Here is a 21033-nt window from a genome sequence, read left to right on the forward strand (position 1 = left end):
AGAAATTTGGTTGTAGTATGGGCAGCCCGTTATCTCCAATTTTAGCTAACCTCTACATGGAATACTTTGAAACAGAAATTTTAACAACAATTAAAGCTACGAACATGGTTTGGCAACGCTATGTTGATGACATTTTCACATATTGGGATGATAGCTGGGGAGATTTCAATATATTTTTCAATAATCTAAATTCCCTAGTCCCTAGCATAAAATTTAAAACTGAATGGGAAAAAGATGGAAAATTAGCTTTTTTGGACATACTAATTATAAGGGAATCGACGGGGTATAATTTCACTGTGTATAGAAAACCAACTTTCTCTATTTCCTACATTCATTTCTTTAGTTATCACGGCATTTCTGTAAAAATTGGAGTAGCTTGCAATCTATTTCTTAGAGGGTTGAGAATCTGTTCCCCAGCCTACCTAAATAAAGAATTTGAAATCATTCGTAAACAACTCGCCCAGCTATTCTACCCGACGTATGTCATAGAAAAGGCCATCAACAAAGCCAACACGATATATTATAAAGATCATGATGTTACTAACCAAAGAGATTTTAAAAATAAGATAAAACTCCCATATATAGAAGGTATTAAAAATATAACAAACCATATCAAAACTGAGAACCCCTTTGTTTTTTCATATCCAAAGACCATAGGAAGCGCCCTTATTAATGTTTATCAAAATAAAAGAGATATAGAATCCGGCGTTTATAAAGTACCATGTGGGGATTGTGAAAAAGTCTACGTTGGGCAAACGGGCCGTTCGCTATCTCAAAGATTATCCGAACACAAAAGATCTGTTAGATATGGCTATGAAAACTCGGGGATTTTCGTTCACCTTAGGGATTTTGGCACCAGATTAACTGGAGTGAGTCGTCTTTGCTTTTTAAGAGTACCTGTCCGTACAGAAGGAAAATCCTGGAATCAACCATCATAAATCAATCAAACACAATGAACCTATCTGGGGCCCAATGGAAAGCTGACACAGTGGACAATACTCTTCTCAACCCTATCATTAAGAAGATAATCCACGGAGACCGACCACCAGACATGCATCAGAGGTCAAGACTTCCTCCGAGCGGCTCAATAATAATAAGACGCACATGGATGTGATTAAATTTGGCTAATCCTTCCAGCAATTATATCAACTATAGAACAATTGAACACACCCTTTTGCTTTCATATATAAACTGTCACTCTCCACTGTATTCCTCATTTTTACTTTACATCCTGAAGAGGGTCGATGTTTATTGACCGAAATATAGTGTGATTTATTCATATTTCCTGTGTTTCTTTTATGGGCCTTTTTGAAAAAAACATGTTAAACTGTTTGATTACAGTTATAAGTAAGACATATATATATATATATATATATATATATATATATATATATATATATATATATATATATATATACATATATACATACATATATATAGACATATATATAGACATATATATAGACATATATATATATATATATATATATATATATATATATATATATATATATATATATATATATATATATATATATATATATATATATGTATATATATATGTATATATATATATATATATATATATATATATATATATATATATATATATATATATATATATATATATATATATATATATATATATAAAACATCGTTGGGAAAACAACAATAAGTTGTAGGAAAAAACACCTTGATTTCTTACCTGCTAAGGTAGCTGACTTCGAAGGTTCCTGCTTCTTGAGTCACTTTCCCTTAGGAGTGTCAGCCAGGTGTGGACCTGTCATGCTGAAACAACTCAATCAAGTCTGTCAAACGGGGTGAGACCAACAACTTGACTAGACTTCAGCACTACCTAGGCTATGCCCCTTTTTTAAAAACTGCAAGCTTACTCAAACTAACCACCTAACCTTGCAGAATAGATATTAACTATCTAGCTAGAGTGAGGGCACTGTACCACAAGTCAGAGTCCTCACACAACCATAAAAACCAAAACCCAAACACAGGCATACAAAAGTTAAGGTTGAGGGGAGGTAGTAACTCCTTTACACAATACAGCAGCAGTAGCTACGTATGGGCCCAAGGTGTAACACCTTTCATAATCTACTCTTACCTATCTGAGGTAATGAGAGGGGAACACAGAGTTGCTTCTCCAAAACGTTGCATCCATTATCGTTTAACTGACATATTCTTACGATATGCCAGTGAAGTAGCAAAGGCGATCACCTCGTGAGCCCTTACCTTTAAAAGACCGAATTTCTCCTCCTCACACAAGAGGTGAGCTTCTCTTATTGTCTCCCTCAAGAAGAATGATAATGCATTCTTTGAGAGCAGCTTTTGCGGATCTTTCACTGAACACCATAAAGAATTGGATGCACCTCTAACATTCTTAGCTCAAGATAAATATGCCCTGAGGGCTCTAACTAGAGCAGAGGTTAGGAACCTCAAACATCCTCGCCCAGGGTTTTGATGGGTTTTCGTTCTTAGTGAGGAAGTCGATCCTCAATGCACATACTGCTCCATCCTGGTTAAAGCCCACCAGCTTCTCAATAGCATGAACCTCGCTGATCCTTTTTGCTGTGGCCAGTGTCACCAGGAAGAGGGTTTTCTTAGTAGCATCTCTAAGGGTCGCTTGTGAGATGGGTTCGAACTTCTTGCTGCATAGGAACTTCAGAACCACATTCAAATTCCAAGCTGGGGGTCTTAACTGAGCCTGCTTAGTTGTGTCTAAAGACTTTGAGAGATCTTTCAAGTCTCTATCCTGAGTTAAGTCTATGCCCCTGTGCCTACAGACAGCTGAAAGCATACTCCTGTACCCTTTAATAGTGGATACGGCCAGTTTAGAGTCTTGCCTGAGGGACAACAGAAAATCAGCTATTTGACTCACAGAGGTAGTGGTTGAAGAAACTTTGTGCTGCTTACACCATGCTCTAAAGGTTTCCAACTTCGATTGGTAGACGCTTTGCGAAGAAACCCTCCTCGCTCTGGCGATAGCGTTTGCCGCTTGCGCAGAAAAGCCTCTAGCTCTGACAAGCTTCTCAATAGTCTGAAGGCAGTCAGTCGTATAGCGAGGGGGTTTTGATGATACCTCTCGAAGTGGGGCTGTTTGAGAAGCTTTGGACTTGGAGGAAGGCTTCTTGGAAAGTCCACTAACATGTCCACCACTTCTGTGAACCATTCTCTTGCTTGCCAGAATGGAGCTACCGAGATCATTCTTCCTGATTCAAGGAGAGCGAATTTCCTGATGACAAGATTGATGATCTTGAACGGGGGGAACGCATATGTGTCCATCCCTATCCAGTCCATCAAGAAGGCGTCTACTGCTATTGCCTCCTCGTCCGGGACTAGAGAGCAGTAGTTGGGGATCCTTTTGTTCTGGTTGGAGGCGAAGAGGTCTATTGAAGGCCTCCCCATAACATCAAGACTCTAGACAGACCTGATGGTTGAGGGTCCATTCTGTGGGAAGAACTTGCCCTTTCCTGCTGAACATGTCTGCCCTTACATTCTTCTGTCCCAGCACGAATCTTGTAAGAAGCTCTACGTTCTCCTTCAACCATAGAAAGAGCTCTTTTGCTGTTTCGAACAGGGACAGAGAGTGAGTTTCCCCTTGCTTTCTGATGTAAGCCAAAGCCTTGGTGTTGTCCGAATTGACCTCCACTATCCTCCCCGAAACGGAGTCTTTGAAGGCCTTCAGTCTAACAGAATGGCCATCAACTCTTTCCTGTTGATGTGCCATCCGTTTTGTTCCTTTCCCCAAGAGCCTGAAGCCTCCTTGCTTCCCAGTGTTGCTCCCCATACTGACTCCGAAGCATCTGAGAACACCACTAGGTCTGGGTTCTTCCTGAACAGGGAGATTCCTTCCCCTAAAATAGATGGATCCAGCCACCAACTCAGATGACTTTAAATTTCTGCTGGAATGAGGAAGGAAAAGGAGTCCTCCTGAATCCTCATGTCCCACACCCTTGATATGAAGTGTTTAAGAGGTCTCAGGTGCAGTCTTCCAAGAGAGACAAACTGTTCGAGCGAGGGGAGGGTTCCCAGCAAACTCATCCAATCCCTCGCTGAGCACCTCTGTCTTTCCAGGAATTCCTGAACCTTCCCGAGGCCCCTGGTCTGCCTTTCTTGGGAGGGAGAGTCCAGAACTATTCCCAAATAAAGAATCGTCTGACTCGGTTCGGTCTGGGACTTCTTCTTGTTGATGACGAGACCCAGTTCCTGGGCCATCATAAAAATCTTGCGTAGGTCCTCCAGATATTTCTCCTTCGACCTGGATCTTATCAGCCAGTCGTCCAGATATAGAGATACTCTTATCCCCTCTTGATGAAGCCATCCTGCCAGGTTCGCCATTATTCTGGTGAAAAATTGAGGAGCAGTGTTGAGGCAGAAGCAAAGGGCCTTGAACTGGAAACCCTTGCCCTGGACCATGAATCTTAGGAACTTCCTTGAAGTCGGATGGATGGGGATGTGAAAGTAAGCGTCCTGTAAATCCACAGACACCATCCAGTCCCTTGGACGTACCACTGCCAGCACCGACTGAGTCGTCTCCATGGTAAATTTTGTCTTTTCCACAAAGACGTTCAGAGCGCTGACATCTAGAACGGGTCTCCATTCACCCGAGCTCTTGGGTACCAGAAACAGGCGATTGTAGAAACCTAGGGAAGATAGTTCCAAAACCGGTTCTATCGCTCCCTTCTCCAGCATCTGGTTCACCAGATCCAGTAGCGCCCCTTGTTTCACGGCGTTCGAGTACTGCGCCACTAAGGCTAGAGGTGTATTTGAAAGCGGAGGCTTCTTCAAGAGGGGGATCTGGTATCCCTCCCTGATGACCGAGAGGGACAAGGCATCCACCCCTCTTTTCTTCCAGGCATGCCAAAAAAGTGACAGCCTTGCTCCTACTGCTATCTGGAGGACTTGAGCTTTATCTCCTGGAGCGGGAACTGAACGAACCTCTATTCGTTCCACAGCCTGTCTCCTGCCTTCTTCCCCTGAAGTCTGTTCTCGTAGGAGCTCTACCTCAAAAAGGCTGCTGAAGTTTCCTCTCCTCTCTCTTCAGTGACGAAGGAATCACTGGTAAAGGCTTCCTTGCAGAGCGTGACAGGAGTTCTTGTGTGGCCTTTTGCGCTAGCGAAAGGGTAATGTCCCTGACAGGGGACTCAGGAAAAAGGTGCTCCGAGAGAGGGGCGTAAAGGAGCTCAGCCTTCTGCGCGACCGTAACTGCTCTGGATGTGAATGAACATAAAGGGGCCCTCTTCTTTAAAACTCCTGCAGAAAAAAGGGAAGCCAACTCATTTGACCCATCTCTAAGAGTCTTGTCCCTGCAGGCCATAATACTGTAAGGTCTTCTGTTTCTTCTAACCGTTCTGTTTTCCTGGCCAGCGTACCCAGAGACCAGTCCAAAAAGCTGAAGACTTCGAAGGCTCGGAAGATTCCCTTGACGAGGTGGTCAAGCTCTGACATATACCACATTACCTTAGCCGAGTTAAGGGCATGTCTTCTAGAAGAGTCTACAATGCCAGAGAAGTCCCCCTGGGAGGAGGTAGGCACTCCCAGGCCCAGAGCTTGTCCAGTCTCATACCACATGCCCGCCTTAGATGCAAGTCGAGCTGGTGGAAACAAGAAGGTGGTCTTTAAAGCTTGCCTACGCTCCTTCAGCCAGTCATCAATTCTAGAGAGAGCCTTCCTAGCCGAGATGGACAGCTTCATTTTGATGAAAACCAACTGCTTTTTGGCCTTCTTTCTGCTAAACTGCGACTGAGGAGAACGAGGAGCAGCAGGTTGAAACTCCTCTCCATACAGCTCAAGGAGGGACCGAGAGAGAACCTTATAATCCACAGCCGCGTTAGCAGGCTTATCCTCATTCTCTGAAATATCCTTTAAATCTTGCCCTATTTCCAACTCAGTCTCTCTTGGGGCTGAAGGAACTAAATCGGAGGTTCCTTTAATATGCCGATCAGTACCAATCCGACTAGCATAAAGATCACTTCCTTCCAATTGTTCACCTGCGTCCGAGAAAAGCAAATCGTCGGATGGGTCCTGTTGGCGAGGGCTGAATGCGTCCTGACACCGAGAGACGCGTGCGTCCTGGTGCCGCGTGCTGGAGGCGTCCTGGCGTCGCGCGCTAGAAGCGTCCTTGAGGTGGGAGGAGGATGCGTCCTGGCGCCGAGAGATGGAAGCGTCCTTGCGTCGAGAGCTGCATGCGTCCTGACGTTGCGAAGCGGAAGCGTCCTGGAGAGGCAGGCTGGATGCATCCTGGCGTCGCGAGCGAGAGACGGAAGCGTCCTGATGATGAGAATCGCGAGCGTCCTGATATCGAGAATCGCGAGCGTCCTGATGACGAGAATCGTGAGCGTCCTGGCGGCGTGTCAAGGAAGAAGAAGCGCGGTGTCGAGCGCTTGACGAATCGCGCCGCGGTTCCCTGGGAGAGGAGTGACACTGTTTGTCCTGCAAGGAAGAGGCACTCCGTTCCCTCTTAGAGGCCGATTTCTTAATTGGTAAAGTGTCGTCCTTACGCTTGACCGACTAGGGGGAGGGCGGCTAAAAGCTTGCACAAAAGAAAACAGTTGTTTCTGCATAACCGTCATGAAAGACTTCGCGACTGCTGCAGGGTCCTGCGATTCCGAAGGCGATGGCTGCCGAGTAACGCTGGTCGTAGGAGAAGGGTCTCTCGACGGTCTCTCGTCACTTAAAAGAAGAGGAAAACCCTCCTTACTTCCATCTCTAGGCTTTGACCTTTTCGCTGGAACGGCATCCCATTCATCCTCGGAAGGAAAAGGTTCCGGGCTACTTGATAGGGGAGAGCGAGAACGGGTCTGGTCAGCTTGTCTCCACCTTCTCTTGGTGGGCCTCGATGCCTCATATTGTCAACTGCGTCTAGGAGAGGGGTTCGGGGATGACACCATCACTTCCGACACGCCTTTTCCGTGGCGGTCATGAGCAGCCTAGGAAAAAGCAACAGGACTGCCTAAGGCGACGGCTGACCGAGGATACGTACCTCTCACTCCCTTGCGGCCGTCGACGTACCTTCTTCCTTGGTCCTGGGAGCTTGGTAGGGGTCTAGACCTAGGGGCGTGACAGGTTCGATCAGTTGCCACCTCTACTGCACTTTCACAAGCTGGTCTTTAAGAGCCTTCAACTCAGTCGCCATCCTGGCGTACTGAGGGTTTCCGTAGTTACCGTTCCTGTAGAAGGGGCAGGAGCTACTACCTCAGGAGAAGGTTCAACTTCTACAGAAGAATTAATTAAGGGATCAAAGGAAATGCTAACTTCACTAGCAGACTTAGACTTAGATCTAGAAGCTCACCTGGCTTTATCTAACTCTTAATTACGCACATAGTGTTTCATACCCAACCATTCCTTCTCGTTTAAAACCTCACATTCCTTGTACCTTTTATCAAGGGCACATTTAAAACCCCTGCACCCCAAACAAACAGTGTGAGGGTCTACCGAAACTTTCGGTAACCTCACCTTGCATTCCTCATTCACACAAACACAAAAAGGAAGTTTATCAGTCATCGTAAACAAACAAATAGCCAAAGAATAATCACAAATGCGATTGCCAAAACCCCAGGTCAGTGTACTTCACCAAAAAATAAGTCCGGTACAGCGACACAGGGAAAGCGAACAAAAAACTCCAATGGCGGACCAACGATGTTGTCAGTCCAACCGGCGGAGATGATCTGAGGAACAGAAAACGGGAATGATTCCAAGTACCACCCTGTAAGGGTTGTTAACCACCTAACCACACAACCACCACACGGCGGTTGCCGCGAGTTTTGAAAAATTCTGCCGGACGTCAGAGACCATAGCTATATATATATATAACTGCCAGGTAAGTTCTATTCGTAAAAAAACACCATCTGCAGTAACTGGCTGATAAAAGATTCAGACGTTAGTCAGATGAAAGAAATTTGGGAATCCTCTCAACTCGCCCAAACACAGACCATCTCAACCCTGGGTGAAACCAAGCAATACGACAATAAGGTCGCTCCCAGTAAAATAGGAGTTTTTGTACTGAGAGATAGGAGGCGATGTCATATCTCTTCAGCCTTTTTGTCAAACTGAAGACTGACGGAGTTGGCATTACATACTAGCAATTTTCTTAATGCTGTAGTATGTCCTGATCACTCAACCTCCTACCAATGCTTGCCAAATCTAGTACTGTACTGGAGTAGCTAAATATATAATTCATAGCCTGATTATAAAGCAATTACACATCACTAACAATAATGGTGCTATATAGAAAAAATCGAGAACTGGTACACAAAGATTGTGGAGTAAGAAGATGGGGGGTCAAAAAGAACAGATTGATCCTTGAGAACCCCACAGTGCAAGAAACCTTTCTGCAACACAAAAATGTGGAGACCACTCCAATCCTACAACCTAACACTGGCAACTAACTGTGCTTGCTAGTACTGTACAATCCTCTTGCCTGAAATGTACCTGGCAGACAACTCCACCAGCATGGAACGCCACCCAGATGTGCATCTGTTTTGTCAGCTTCCTTAGGTCAAACTCTTTGTCAGCAGCATGCACCATCTAAGGTGAAGGGACTTCAGCTTCAAAAGGGAAATGGCAAACACTAGGAGTAGCCCCCACACCAAAAAAAGCCTGAAAAACTAGCTGATATCGATTCGCGATCTCCTGACCCATGCAATGTACTCCCCTGGGACCAATCCATAGGTGTAAGTACAGCGGCAGAGACAGATACACCCCAAGGAGACAGCTAAGGTGACAGACTTCGCCGGCATCTTCTTGAGTGTTACCCCGTCTGACTGTGATAAATACCTCGCTCCCTTTGCCCCTTGACATACTCCCCAACAAGAGCCACAAAGGGAGTGTGGATTCACAGCCATTTTTGCCATGAACTGGTTGCTTCCATTCCATTTTCCTAGAACCACTTCCTGAAAAAGAGAAAGAAATATCTGTACTAACCAGCCAAAACAAAAGTGAGTGATCTCAGAATGGAAAGAGGGTGGGGTGCCTCACCCCGCACCCTCACCAGTTGGATCATCAGTCATTATCCAACTTTAACAACCAATTCAAGCCTGTGCTGAAACAACCTCCCTAATTACAGGACGAGGGTTTGTATGCAACGTAGGAGCAAATATAGAATTTTACAGTTATGCATTTAACTGTTCAAACGGCACTTCATAGAGAAGCTTTCCTAATACCTACCATAATCATATGGCACTAAAACAAAAAAATCTATTATTGTACTTACACTTGAGAAGGAGACACCAAGTGAGTCGGATTTAAGCGTAAAGTGTAAGACATGTTTGCAAGTAGATCTTCACTGAAAATGATGGCAAACTGCATGGCAGATCTATTTGTCCTGTAATAAACAGCAGTCTTACTGGAATGTCTTTTAAAAATTACTTCAAGTTTCAAACATAATGCATATATGTATATGTACAGAGTACCTAACCCTAAGTATGCTATGCTACAATGAATCTTGACTTTCTTAAACAAAGGAAAATCAAGGCCCCACTCTTTTCAATTGTCAATTGCTAAATATGAGCAAAAATCTCTTCAAACAAACTGAAAATCTTGTATAAATTCCAGAGGAATGTAATCTAAGTAATGCTATTCCAGATTAACTGGTTACTGAAATTACCAAACTGGCTACTGACTGAGCAGCATTCTACAGCATACACCGTAAATAGCCATTTGATTTCATGTAGCATTAAAAGCAAAACATAATTCTCAACAGACAAAGTACAAGACATGGATTACAGCATTACAGGATAAGGCTCATAATATTTTCAAAAGTGACCTTAAGAAGAACGACTCGGCCCCATTAAAACAATGTTATTTTGGAGTTACTTCAAACTCATCTACTCTTTTGTTTCTAGATTAATATTCTTCATTTATAAACCATTTGAAAGATAGTTTTATAAACAAAAACTTGTGTTTTGGAAATTTCTTAGCATTGTAATTTCTTTTATGCATTATTTTATCAGTGTAGAAGTCCCTTTTAAAGGTGACATTTTTCATAAGAAAGTTTTTACTCTTCTAAAAGTTACTGTACATACTGTAGGCTATAAAATTCCCTATCTTTTCATGTTTGTGTGTAAAGTATATAAGTCAAGATAAAAAAGTAGAGGCAATTCTGAAATTCCATAATTTGAGAAATTGGGCTCCTAAGATATTCTGTAAAGATTGATTAATTTTAGTACTTACATGTGTGGACTTTTAGCACTACTTTTTCTCAACACTGGGGATCATAGGGACATAATCATCATATTTCAAGAATTTTTACAAATCAGTGATTGATGAACCCTTTCCCTTACATTAAAAAAATAACTTCCCAAACACACAAATATACACTAAATGTACCAAATACTTACACATGACAAAATTGGCTAACATACCGTATTCTTGTCTCGTATATTTTTCTGGGCAAATTCTATGCTTTGGTCCTATTTAGTTATTGTCTATGACACTTTATGCATCTTTCAGAGAGATTATAACCTAAAAATTGTATATATATATATATATATATATATATATATATATATATATATATATATATATATATATATATATATATATATACCTGTATATATATATATATATATATATATATATATATATATATATATATATATATATATATATATATATATATATAAAAGAGTAGACAAACAAATAGGAAGAAAATACATGCAGCAAAAGTTTATTCACAAATACCATACTGAATATAAGAAAAGGGATAACCTACTCAAAGAATCATAAAAAGTTGTGGTATACAGTATTACTATATATGGTATTCGCTACTGAAATAAATAGCTTTCCGTGGCATATTTGAAGATAACGTAAATAAATAAGTACCCAGGTTAGAAAAGGGTTGTGTACGGGACCCAGGCCTACTTGTAAAAAATATATAAATGGCTCTTTAGCAATAAAGAAAAATAATCTTTATAAAAAAAATATCTATTTCAAACAGGAAATACAATAATCTGAAATTCAAAATTTCCAAGCCAGAGGTCATGAGTCACACTCCTTAATAAATAACTGCCTGAATTGACCACTTACTAAGAATACTTACTTGAATTTATCTAGAATGTCATCCATTGTTTCATAAAAGACAGACTTCAACACGACACCATTCTTAAATGCCAGCTTCTGAACTATATCTATCACCACTTTAGCCTGGAAAAAATATCCTCAATGTAATATCAAAATTATCATTGTTAGTTATCATAAAATTACAGTATAAAGTACCTTGACTTACATTTTCTGACTTTATCATGATAAATTTGAAAGTAATTTGTATTTTTCTTAACAATAATGTACAAACCTGTAGTTATTTTTAGGGGTATCACTTTTGGTGAAGCTGAAAAACGAGCCATTAGACTTTAGCGAGGGTTAACCACCCATACCGCTTGTTAGTGGGGGTGGGGTTTAGTAGCTACCCCTCTCACTCACACACCTGTGACTGTAACTCACTTTGCTTGGAGGTAGGAAAAAACAAATTACTTCCAAATTTATTTGTCCCGTAACTGGAATACAAATCAATGCTATTTATAGGGGTTGACTCACCTATTAGGAGGGTGGACGTCCCTGCCAATCTGGCGTTTTGGCATTGACCCAGGGATTAGGTGGAAACCCTGCAACTCGCTAAAACCTTGCTAAACATGGTCAGCAGCCTACACAAGCTGTGTGTTTGGGATAATAGCAATGTGGCTGTCAAGGTAAGAATTCTTCAGATTCATAGGAATCGTCCAAGATCACCAAGATATTCCCAATACCACCTCGCCAGCGTATGGGGACGTAACAGTATTGACACAATACTAGGTTACACAAGGGAACAATGGTTTACCTGTTGTTGGTTGAGGTCAGCTGTGCAGAGGACCCTGGATGCCAATCTCCCCGGGAGGGGCGGATGAAGAAAAGAAAGAGCCAGTCATTCTTATTCATTCACTCAGACTAAAACTGGGTAACCAATACCCTCAATCTCCTACTACCTGTTCATTAAGGAGCTCAAGGTATTAAGCCAGTTGTGTAGCCACCACAGGACTGACAGAGACCGTATTGAGTACCCTGTGTGTTACATTTTGCAGGTAGTGGGCGGTGAAGGTTGTTCGATGCTTCCACACGCCCGCTTGTAGAACCTGCGCCACAGAGTAGTTTCGTTTAAAAGCCAGGGACATAGCAATGCCCCTGACATTGTGTGCTCTGGCCAACATGTCGGAAGAGGATCTGGATTCAGTGCGAGGTCAATGATCTTGTGAAACAAGGCAGATACGGTGTTCTTCATGATCCTCCTCTTGACCTTCCCCGTGCTGATGATGAAGAGGGTTGACACTCAGGGCGAACTCTCGTAACTTCCTTGAGGAAGTGCCTCTTAGTTTCTCTTTGGCATAGCAACCGTTGATCTGGATCATTGGTGAGGCTACGAAGGACTCCCAGAATGAACGGTTCAGATTCTGGGATCTGAGCTGCCAGAAATGAGGTCGAGCATTACTTGGCTCATCATCATGAATGAAGGACATTGAAGGCGTCCCATGGGGTTCGCCAACTCTCTTGGCTGAACCCAACACTAGCGGGAGATCTGTCATCAAGTTCAGGAGACCTCTGCTACTTGGAGTCCTGGAACGAGGTCTCCTTTCCAATTTAGGGTCTGTAGGCTCGAAACTCCCTATGAGGGTCAATGCCGACGTGGAAGAAAGGTTAATTCTTTACGGTCTGAAGGCAAGGTTCAAGGACTAGTAGTGGCCTTTCATTGCCGGGACCAAGTTAAGCTTTCCTCCCAAGGATAACCAAGGAACATCCCTAATGCTGGCATAGTAGTATCGTGGGGAAGATACCCTTTCTATACTAATTTGCAGTCTACTTAGCCTAGATTGGCCAAATTCAAAGATCTATTCAGGTAAAGAGACATTGTCGTGGCAATCTTTTGCGGGAGACTCCATGAGAGAGGATGGGCTGGATAGTCTCCGGGCGTGAAGTCATAGCGAAGATACTGCTCTGTGAAAGATGTCTGCATATGGCCGTTAATCGGTGAGGGGGTTCTCTTGGGATCTCCGTCAGCAGTTGCAGATGACTCGACTGGGCATGAAGAGTCTGCTGGGCAAGGCAAATCTCCCTGATGAGAAAAGTCTGCTGGGCATGGCAAGTCTTGCTATCCTATTCCCGAAGATCATGGGCGGGGAATGGAAGACACCAATTCCCGTAGGATCTCTCAGGATCTATGTTAGTAGGAAAGACGAGTCTTCTAATGGGACAAGACTGCAGATGACAAAGCCTGCTCTGAAGGACAATTACAGAGAATGGGCGAATCCAATTCCCGTGGGAAGAATCCCCTGTAGGAGAAGCCAATCAGAAAAATAAGATTCTCTCGCAGATGGAAAAGGCAGCTGCCTATTGCTGACGCTGTCGATGATCCTTCCAGCATGCAGAAAGATTGCTGCATAGTGGCTGGTTGAGGAACAATTCCTTCGGCAGGGGAGTAGATGAATTCCTCTCTTAGCTAGAAGAATCCTCTGAAGGAGAGACCAACAGGAGAAGGAAGTCTTTTCCATAGACGGAAAGGACACAGTCAAAATCTGCTGCCGTAGTCAGTGATTCTCCCCATAACAGAAGTTAGGGTTCCATTACCTAGAGGCGATTCTCTTGGCTACACTCTATTTACCATCCCCAAATTCTAGCCCAAATTGAAGGTAAACATCGGGCGTTGTACAAGAAATGAGCCGCAATTCAAAACTGAGTTCCCCTCAAAGAGGGGATACCTCTTGCTTGCAGGAAGGTTGCCCTCATCTCTGAGAGGTTTAAGAGGCGGTCCTGTTTGGACTCTAACCACAGCTAGGAAGAACGAGTACTGACAGCGAACTTGGAGTCTTCCCCCCATGAGACTTCATCTCGGGGTGGGTCATGGTCGTCGTCGAAGTAATGAGCTGGTGATAACTGCCTGACCACTTCTACGGGTCTCACAATCCTCATCGAGGACTTTGACAGCATCTTGGGGTCCTTGGACTCTTTCCTCGGAGGGAAGAAAGTCTCCAATACGGACGGCTTTGGCGGGACATTCTTATACTGCTCACCTGTAAAAAGGATAGCGTCTTCCATGGATTTAGAGGCTGCTCTGAGCTCTCAAGGAACCTCCTAGGTGGGAGAGGGGCAGAAGGATCCAGCTAGGGACTCGTTCCTGTGTGGAGCTTCCTTCGGGCATTCTGGTTGTGGAGCAATTAGACGAGGAGTAGGCACGTTGATACTTAGCCTACTCTTGGACATCCTGACAGGGGTTAGTTTGACCCTGGATGAGACCACCTTGTCAGAAACTTCTCTTTTCCTCTTCAGGGGAGAGGAAGAAACCAAAGTCTCTTAGCGGGAAGGAACAGTTAATTTTTGCCTTGGGTCAGCCGACGGCAAGGAAGACTCCTCCAGAGGAATCCTGGGATTCTCTGAAGGGCAAACAGGGGTAAAACCTATCACGAAGGCTTGAGTAACGGCCCTCACAAGGGCTCCAAACTATGGCTCCTGATCTATAGCTGCGCTATCAGAGAGATCCCCTGAAGGGAATGATGAAGGGGGTTGTCGCAAGGAACTCTTGCATGCTCTCAAAGAAGACTTAGCGGGGGTGCAGTGCTAGTCTCCTTACGAAGGAACAATACAGGTTGTGAAGGAGGTTCTCTCTGAACCTTGAACGACTGCTGCTGGAAGAAATCTTGCCTTTCTCTGCTTACCCAGCAAACGCGATGTCCTGTGCTTGCGGTTAGGAGTACGAGGCGAAGGAGAACAGTGAGGAGAAGAAGGTCGTCGCTCCGGAGAGCGCCTGAAGGCTCTTGAAAGAGAAGGCTTGCTAAGCCTCTCTTCATGCGAAAGATGCCATTCCCTAGAACGGCAACGTTCTGGCGAGCATTGATAATGGTTGGGGGCTGGAGTGTGATCACGAGTGGTCGCCTGCCGACAAACTGCTGAAAGGGACTATCGGTAGCCTGACGATCGTTTAGGCGATCGACGTGTTGGTGAACGGCAGGTGGCGAGAGTCTGATGTCATTTGCCTTCCGATTACTTTGGAGATCGGCGAGTTGTTGGCGAACGACAAGCAGAGGGTGACTGGCAAGCAGTCGGCGATTGATCGGCGAGTTGTTGATCGATGAACCGGAGATGAACAGCGAACCGTAGGTGAGCGGTAAACTGTTGGAGAAGTAGGCGAACGGCTAACCGTTGGCAAACAGTGAACAATTGCATGCTGACGAGTCGGTGAAGTACGAGGGACTGGGTGGCTGAAACCACTGGGGAGCCACGATGTACTGTAGTGGTTTGCGGACTGTGGCCAAAGGTAGCACCCAAACTGCCTAGTATCCGAATGCCGACCACAACCCGACGTTCACTACACAACAAACATACAACAGTGGAATACCCAAAAACCTAAGTAACAGTTAAAGAGAAAGGAGCACTGGGCACAACCCCTTGATTTATAATGGGCAAGGGGACCCAGCTAGAATCTTGCTTTTTTATCTTCCCTTTCATTTAACGTGCTGAATTAACAGGTAGCTTGACCACTGATGCATTTCTGGGAAATCAGTAGAATATTGTATATAGCTCTATATTCTTTAGGTAAGATGGTTTCAAGCTCAAAAAAAATGTTAGAACATTAGGTGAAAGGAAATATTGTTTGTGCTGATAACTGGACACAGTGTGGGAAAATAAATTTCAAATAACTTGACTAAAGAAAACAATGGCTGAGGAAAGGACATCATAGTGAGAGGTTCTGAAATGAAATACTGTATTCATAAAAACAAGCCAAAAAAAATATTCATTTGTAAATGAAACTAAAAAACTATTAGGAATACAAAATTAAAGACCAAATGAGCATTCCTTTTGCATATTGTACAAGCAAGAGAAAAATACTAAGCTACATGCAAGATATACCACTACACGGTTGCAAAACAGAACTTTAAAATCCTAACAAGACCCTGAGTGCAGAACCCTCAATGCCCGAATTCTTTACCGAAACATTTCCCAATGTTAATGATCAATGGCCTTAATATTGACCAGTCATGCACTGCCGTCAATCTGCTTTGAAGTACGGCAGCTAAAACTGAAGAATGGCAGGCCAAAATACAGCTGAGGGCCAGTGTCTGTCTTCCCTCATTACTTACAATCACAACATCATGCAATTCATTCTTACACCAAAATTTCTGTAAGCTTTCAGAAGTGTTGACATCACATTGAAGGGACAGCATGAAAAATATTGCACTTTACTTAATCCAACACCTCATTACAGTTTTTTCCTTGATTGCAGGACTCTAACATACCATAAGCTAATTCTTTTCCTTCATCTCACTCATATCATGAATATGGAAAACTCAGTCACCATAAACCTTTTTTTTTTCAGCAGGAGTCTCAGATCTCCAATTGGCAGGATTCCCAGTCATCCCAATCTCTTTTACATGTTGGCCCTTATCAGTCTGACGATGAAGGCATCCATGAGTCATTGCAGACCTTCAGTTATAACAGTTATACAGACCACTACACAATAGGAACAGGCAATATTCTAAATTCTCTAGAGAATACCCTAATCCTCTCTCCCTTACACTCCCTACTGAGTGTAGGGAGCTGCTGTCAATACCTGAAAATACGATAACAACGAATCAAAGCATTTTCTTTTTTTTTATAGGGGCACAGAGGGATATATACAGTATATACCAAAAAATGACTATGTTTCATAAGATACAAATCCACTAAGCTTTTAGATACAAAACACTTTTATTCCAACGAGCCGGGGAGGAGAGTAACCCCGTGGGTTTGAGACACCTGAGGCTGAGGGAGGAACAGATTCAAGGGATCTGCCTCCTTCAGTATTAGGAACGAAGGGAAGGGGAAGAACATACATTAATGAGGGATGAACATGTAGGATTCGATGAAGAAACCTGACAACATAACCGTGGTGTCTTCAAAGTTCGCAGAAGGTGATGGTAACCTCGAGAACCAAAGAAACCTTGTTTGTGAGAAACAAACAAAAGCTAAAAGGCGAGAGGGTTATTAAGTGCCAAGGGTAACCCTCGTGCATTACCCCAGTCGCCGATGGAGAGTTCTGGGTTAGGTTCCTAGAAGGAACTCTGCATTAAACTCTTTCAATTGTACATGGGAGGGCTACCAAAGTAGCGTAAGCCCATGAAAGAGGTGAGAAGACGATATATGTTATCTGGATGAGAGCACTCTCCGAAGAGAGACTCTCGGGAGCCGCTCCTTCAACTCTACGTGGGAGGGCTACCGAAGTAGCGTAAGCCCAAGAGAGAGGAGAGAAGATGATCTTGAGCTGGCTTACCAATGAACACAAGCTGGCAAAAATCGAACAACGAGTAAGCAAACGTTAAGTTGATGAACGGAGAGCTGTCGCCTGTCAAGAACGGCGATCAGCGATCAATGCCATTGGTAAGAAGCTGGAGATCATATAGCCACTGCAACGGCGATTTGCGAGCTGGCAAACAGCAAGCTGGCGAATCGGAGATCTGGTGACATAGGAGCAGGCGATCAGCGGTCAGCAATCTTTGAGCTTAGGATCTATGAGCTTGCGATCAGCGATTGTTGAGCTAGCAATAGGCGAGCTAGTAATTGGCAGGCTGGCGATTGGCAAACTGACGATCAGAGAGCTGCAAATAGAAGAGCTGGTAAATGGCGAGTTGTCAAATGGTCTAGCTGTGAGCTGGCGATCGGCGAGAGGAGATCTGAGACGACGCTCGGTGAGCTGGCAATCGACAATTGGTTAGTTGAAGAACAGTAGTATTTTTTCGACGATCGGTGAGTTGGCGATCGGCGAGCTAAAAATCGGCGATCGGCGAGCTAGAAACTGGCGATTGGCGAGCTAGTAATCGGCCATCGGCAAGCTGATGATTGGCAATTGATAAAAGACGAGCTAGCAATCGACGAGCTGACGATTAGTGACTGGCAATCAGTGAGCTGGGGATCGGCGCGCTAGCAATCGGCAACATTACACCAGTCGTCGAGTATGCCGAGAGAACAAACACAAATTAACCCTGGATAGGTACGATGGGTCGTTCGCGACCCCGAGCGTCAAAAAAAAACAGGTTTTTCTCACGTGACTCACCCCCCGTGACTGAATTTGTGGGTGATCGACCTGCAGGAGGTGTCTCCCCTACACGCTCTAGTAGTGTCCAGATGTGCATTGCTGTAGCTGTACTCCTTCCCCGATTTCTGAGACGCGTCGGGGTCGAGCGCGACCGAGTTTACCCTTCTAAGGTAGTTTGCCTAATTATCAAAGTTATTACGTATTATGAAATTGTCGTAGAATGGTGCAACTTGTATAGGTTATCAGTTGTGGAAAGTCTTGGTGGATTGTTTGGCTACCATGTGCATGATTTTTTTTTAGTTAAAATATCGTTCATCACCACGAGGACCATTTTACCGCGAGTGCCCCTTTTTCATTTTTTTGCCAAGTCATTTTTCCGTAAGATATTGCCAAATAGTGTCGTAAAACTTTTGCTTGTTTAGTGTTGGAAAGTGTGTCTAGATGATCTGGCTACCCATGCGTGACTTTGTTTTTGTCAGATACGACGTAGTTATTGGTATATTGGGTATTTAACTGCGGTTACCAATTTCTGTTTTTTTTCAATATTTGTAAAAATTACTACGTAGTAAGGAATTGCCGTATATTATTCATTTTTTTTTTCATGTTTATGTGTTAGAAAGTGTGCCTTGATGGTTGGGCTAACACGTGCATGTCTTTTTTTTTATCTGAGATGCCGTATATTAGAATGTCGGGCATTTTACCGCGAGTGCCCCTTTTTCATTTTTTTTCATTTTTTTGCCAAGTCATTTTTCCGTATGATATTGCTAAATAGTTTCGTAAAACTTTTGCTTTTTTAGTGTTGGAAAGTGTGTCTAGATGATCTGGCTAACCATGTGTGATTTTTTTTTTGTCAGATACGACGTAGTTATTGGTATAGTGGGTATTTAACTGCGGTTGCCAATTTCTGTTTTTTTTCAATATTTGTAAAAATTTACTACGTAGTAAGGAATTGCCGTATATTATTGATTTTTTTTTCATGTTTATGTGTTAGAAAGTGTGCCTTGATGGTTGGGCTAACACGTGCATGTCTTTTTTTTTATCTGAGATGCAGTATATTAGAATGTTGGGCATTTTTCCGCGAGTGCCCCTTTTTATTTGTTTTGCATTTTTTTGCTTAGTCATGTTACCGTAAGGAATTGGCAAGTAGTGTCGCAAAACTTATATTTTTATAGTGTTGGAAAGTGTTTCTAGATGATCTGGCTACCCATGCCTATTTTTTTTTTAGCCAGATATGGCGTATATATAAGTATGTGTTCGATTTTCCTGTGATTGCCATTTTTTCGTTTTTTCCCATTTCTTTCAAAATTACTACGTACTAAGGAACTATCACAGAGTAATGATTCATTTATATGTTTATTTGTCGGAAAATGTGCCTTGATGGTTTGCCTAGCATGTGGCTGAAATTTTTTTTTTCTGAAATGCCGTATATTAGAATGGCCATTTTTCCACGAGTGCCCCTTTTTATTTGTTTTGCATTTTTTTGCTTAGTCATGTTACCGTAAGGAATTGGCAAGTAGTGTCGCAAAACTTATAATTTTATAGTGTTGGAAAGTGTTTCTAGATGATCTGGCTACCCATGCCTATCTTTTTTTTTTAGCCAGATATGGCGTATATATAGGTATGTGTTCGATTTTCCTGTGATTGCCATTTTTTCGTTTTTTCCCATTTCTTTCAAAATTACTACGTACTAAGGAACTATCACAGAGTAATGATTCATTTAGATGTTTATTTGTCGGAAAATGTGCCTTGATGGTTTGCCTAGCACGTGGCTGAATTTTTTTTTTTCTGAAATGCCGTATATTAGAATGTTAGCCATTTTTCCGCGAGTGCCCCTTTTTATTTGTTTTGCATTTTTTTTGCTTAGTCATGTTACCGTAAGGAATTGGCAAGTAGTGTCGCAAAACTTATATTTTTATAGTGTTGGAAAGTGTTTCTAGATGATCAGGCTACCCATGCCTATCTTTTTTTTAGCCAGATATGGCGTATATATAGGTATGTGTTCGATTTTCCGGTGATTGCCATTTTTTCGTTTTTTCCCAATTCTTTCAAAATTACTACGTACTAAGGAACTATCACAGAGTAATGATTCCTCTAGATGTTTATTTGTCGGAAAAATTTGTTTACTTCTTTTTTGATTGAATATCATCAAATTTTTTTAGCTAAAATATTATATTGTTTTACATTTTTTTTTTTTTTTTTTTATTTTATTTCCCTTCAAAAAAATTTTTTTGGGTCAGAATTTTAATTTTATAGTCGTAAAATAATCGACAATTATCCAGCAACCCACCATACAATTTTTATGCATATCCAATAATAATTAGATTAGTAAATAACACCTTGAAATTGACATACCCTTCCTACATTTCAAGTGGCAGATTAGGGAGTCTGAGTCAGTGTGGTTGGCGGCCATTTTGTGGACATATCCGAAGCGTAAGCTGCCCTATCTATATATATTCTTGTTCCCTATAGAATTTGTGATATTTTGGTATATTTTTACCTGCATAAATATCATATTATATATTAAATATATGTATTTTTTTACGAAATTTCTAAGTACTCAAAAAATTACCTTTAGATATGGCCCCTGATATAAATGTAATTTACAAAATAATGAAGATTTTTTTACATATTTATATTTTAGGATAACATATGTTTATTCCCTAAAAAAATTAGCCACTTCCTATTTCATTTGGGTACCCAAAAAAATTCATGAAATTTGGACAAATTTTTTTGGCCAAAAAAAGTTACCCTTTTTTTCTCATTTCAGATCTTCACCTCCATGGGTCTGACTTCATCCAAAATACATCAAGATGTGTCCTAAACATTCAAGAATCAATTCCTAAAAGGATTTGTGTATATATGTATAAACTTTTTTTTTATGAATTTTTATGTCAGGTCTTTTTTTTCTACTTAATTTTTTAAAATATTTCTAATAAATAGTTTTTCTGCAGATGAGTAGTATTTATCTTTACAGTTGTTTTAAGCATTCATTGAAG

At 42.2% G+C, this 21033-nt stretch overlaps 1 protein-coding gene across 2 annotated transcripts in view; it reads right to left on the reverse strand.

Moving 5' to 3' along the window:
• The window catches only part of LOC137638641 (cholesterol transporter ABCA5-like), a 269061-nt gene that overhangs the window by 180858 nt on the left and 67170 nt on the right, over window positions 1-21033 (reverse strand). For both annotated transcript variants that reach the window (XM_068370905.1, XM_068370904.1), the window contains exons 4-5: window positions 11048-11151; window positions 9221-9331 (exon numbers count right to left, since the gene is read on the reverse strand). In XM_068370905.1, coding sequence (XP_068227006.1) covers window positions 9221-9331; window positions 11048-11151 — 215 coding nt within the window. The remainder of the gene's footprint in view (window positions 1-9220; window positions 9332-11047; window positions 11152-21033) is intronic.

The sequence above is a fragment of the Palaemon carinicauda genome, chromosome 3 (assembly GCF_036898095.1).
Source record: "Palaemon carinicauda isolate YSFRI2023 chromosome 3, ASM3689809v2, whole genome shotgun sequence".
Taxonomy (NCBI): Eukaryota; Metazoa; Arthropoda; class Malacostraca; order Decapoda; family Palaemonidae; genus Palaemon; species Palaemon carinicauda.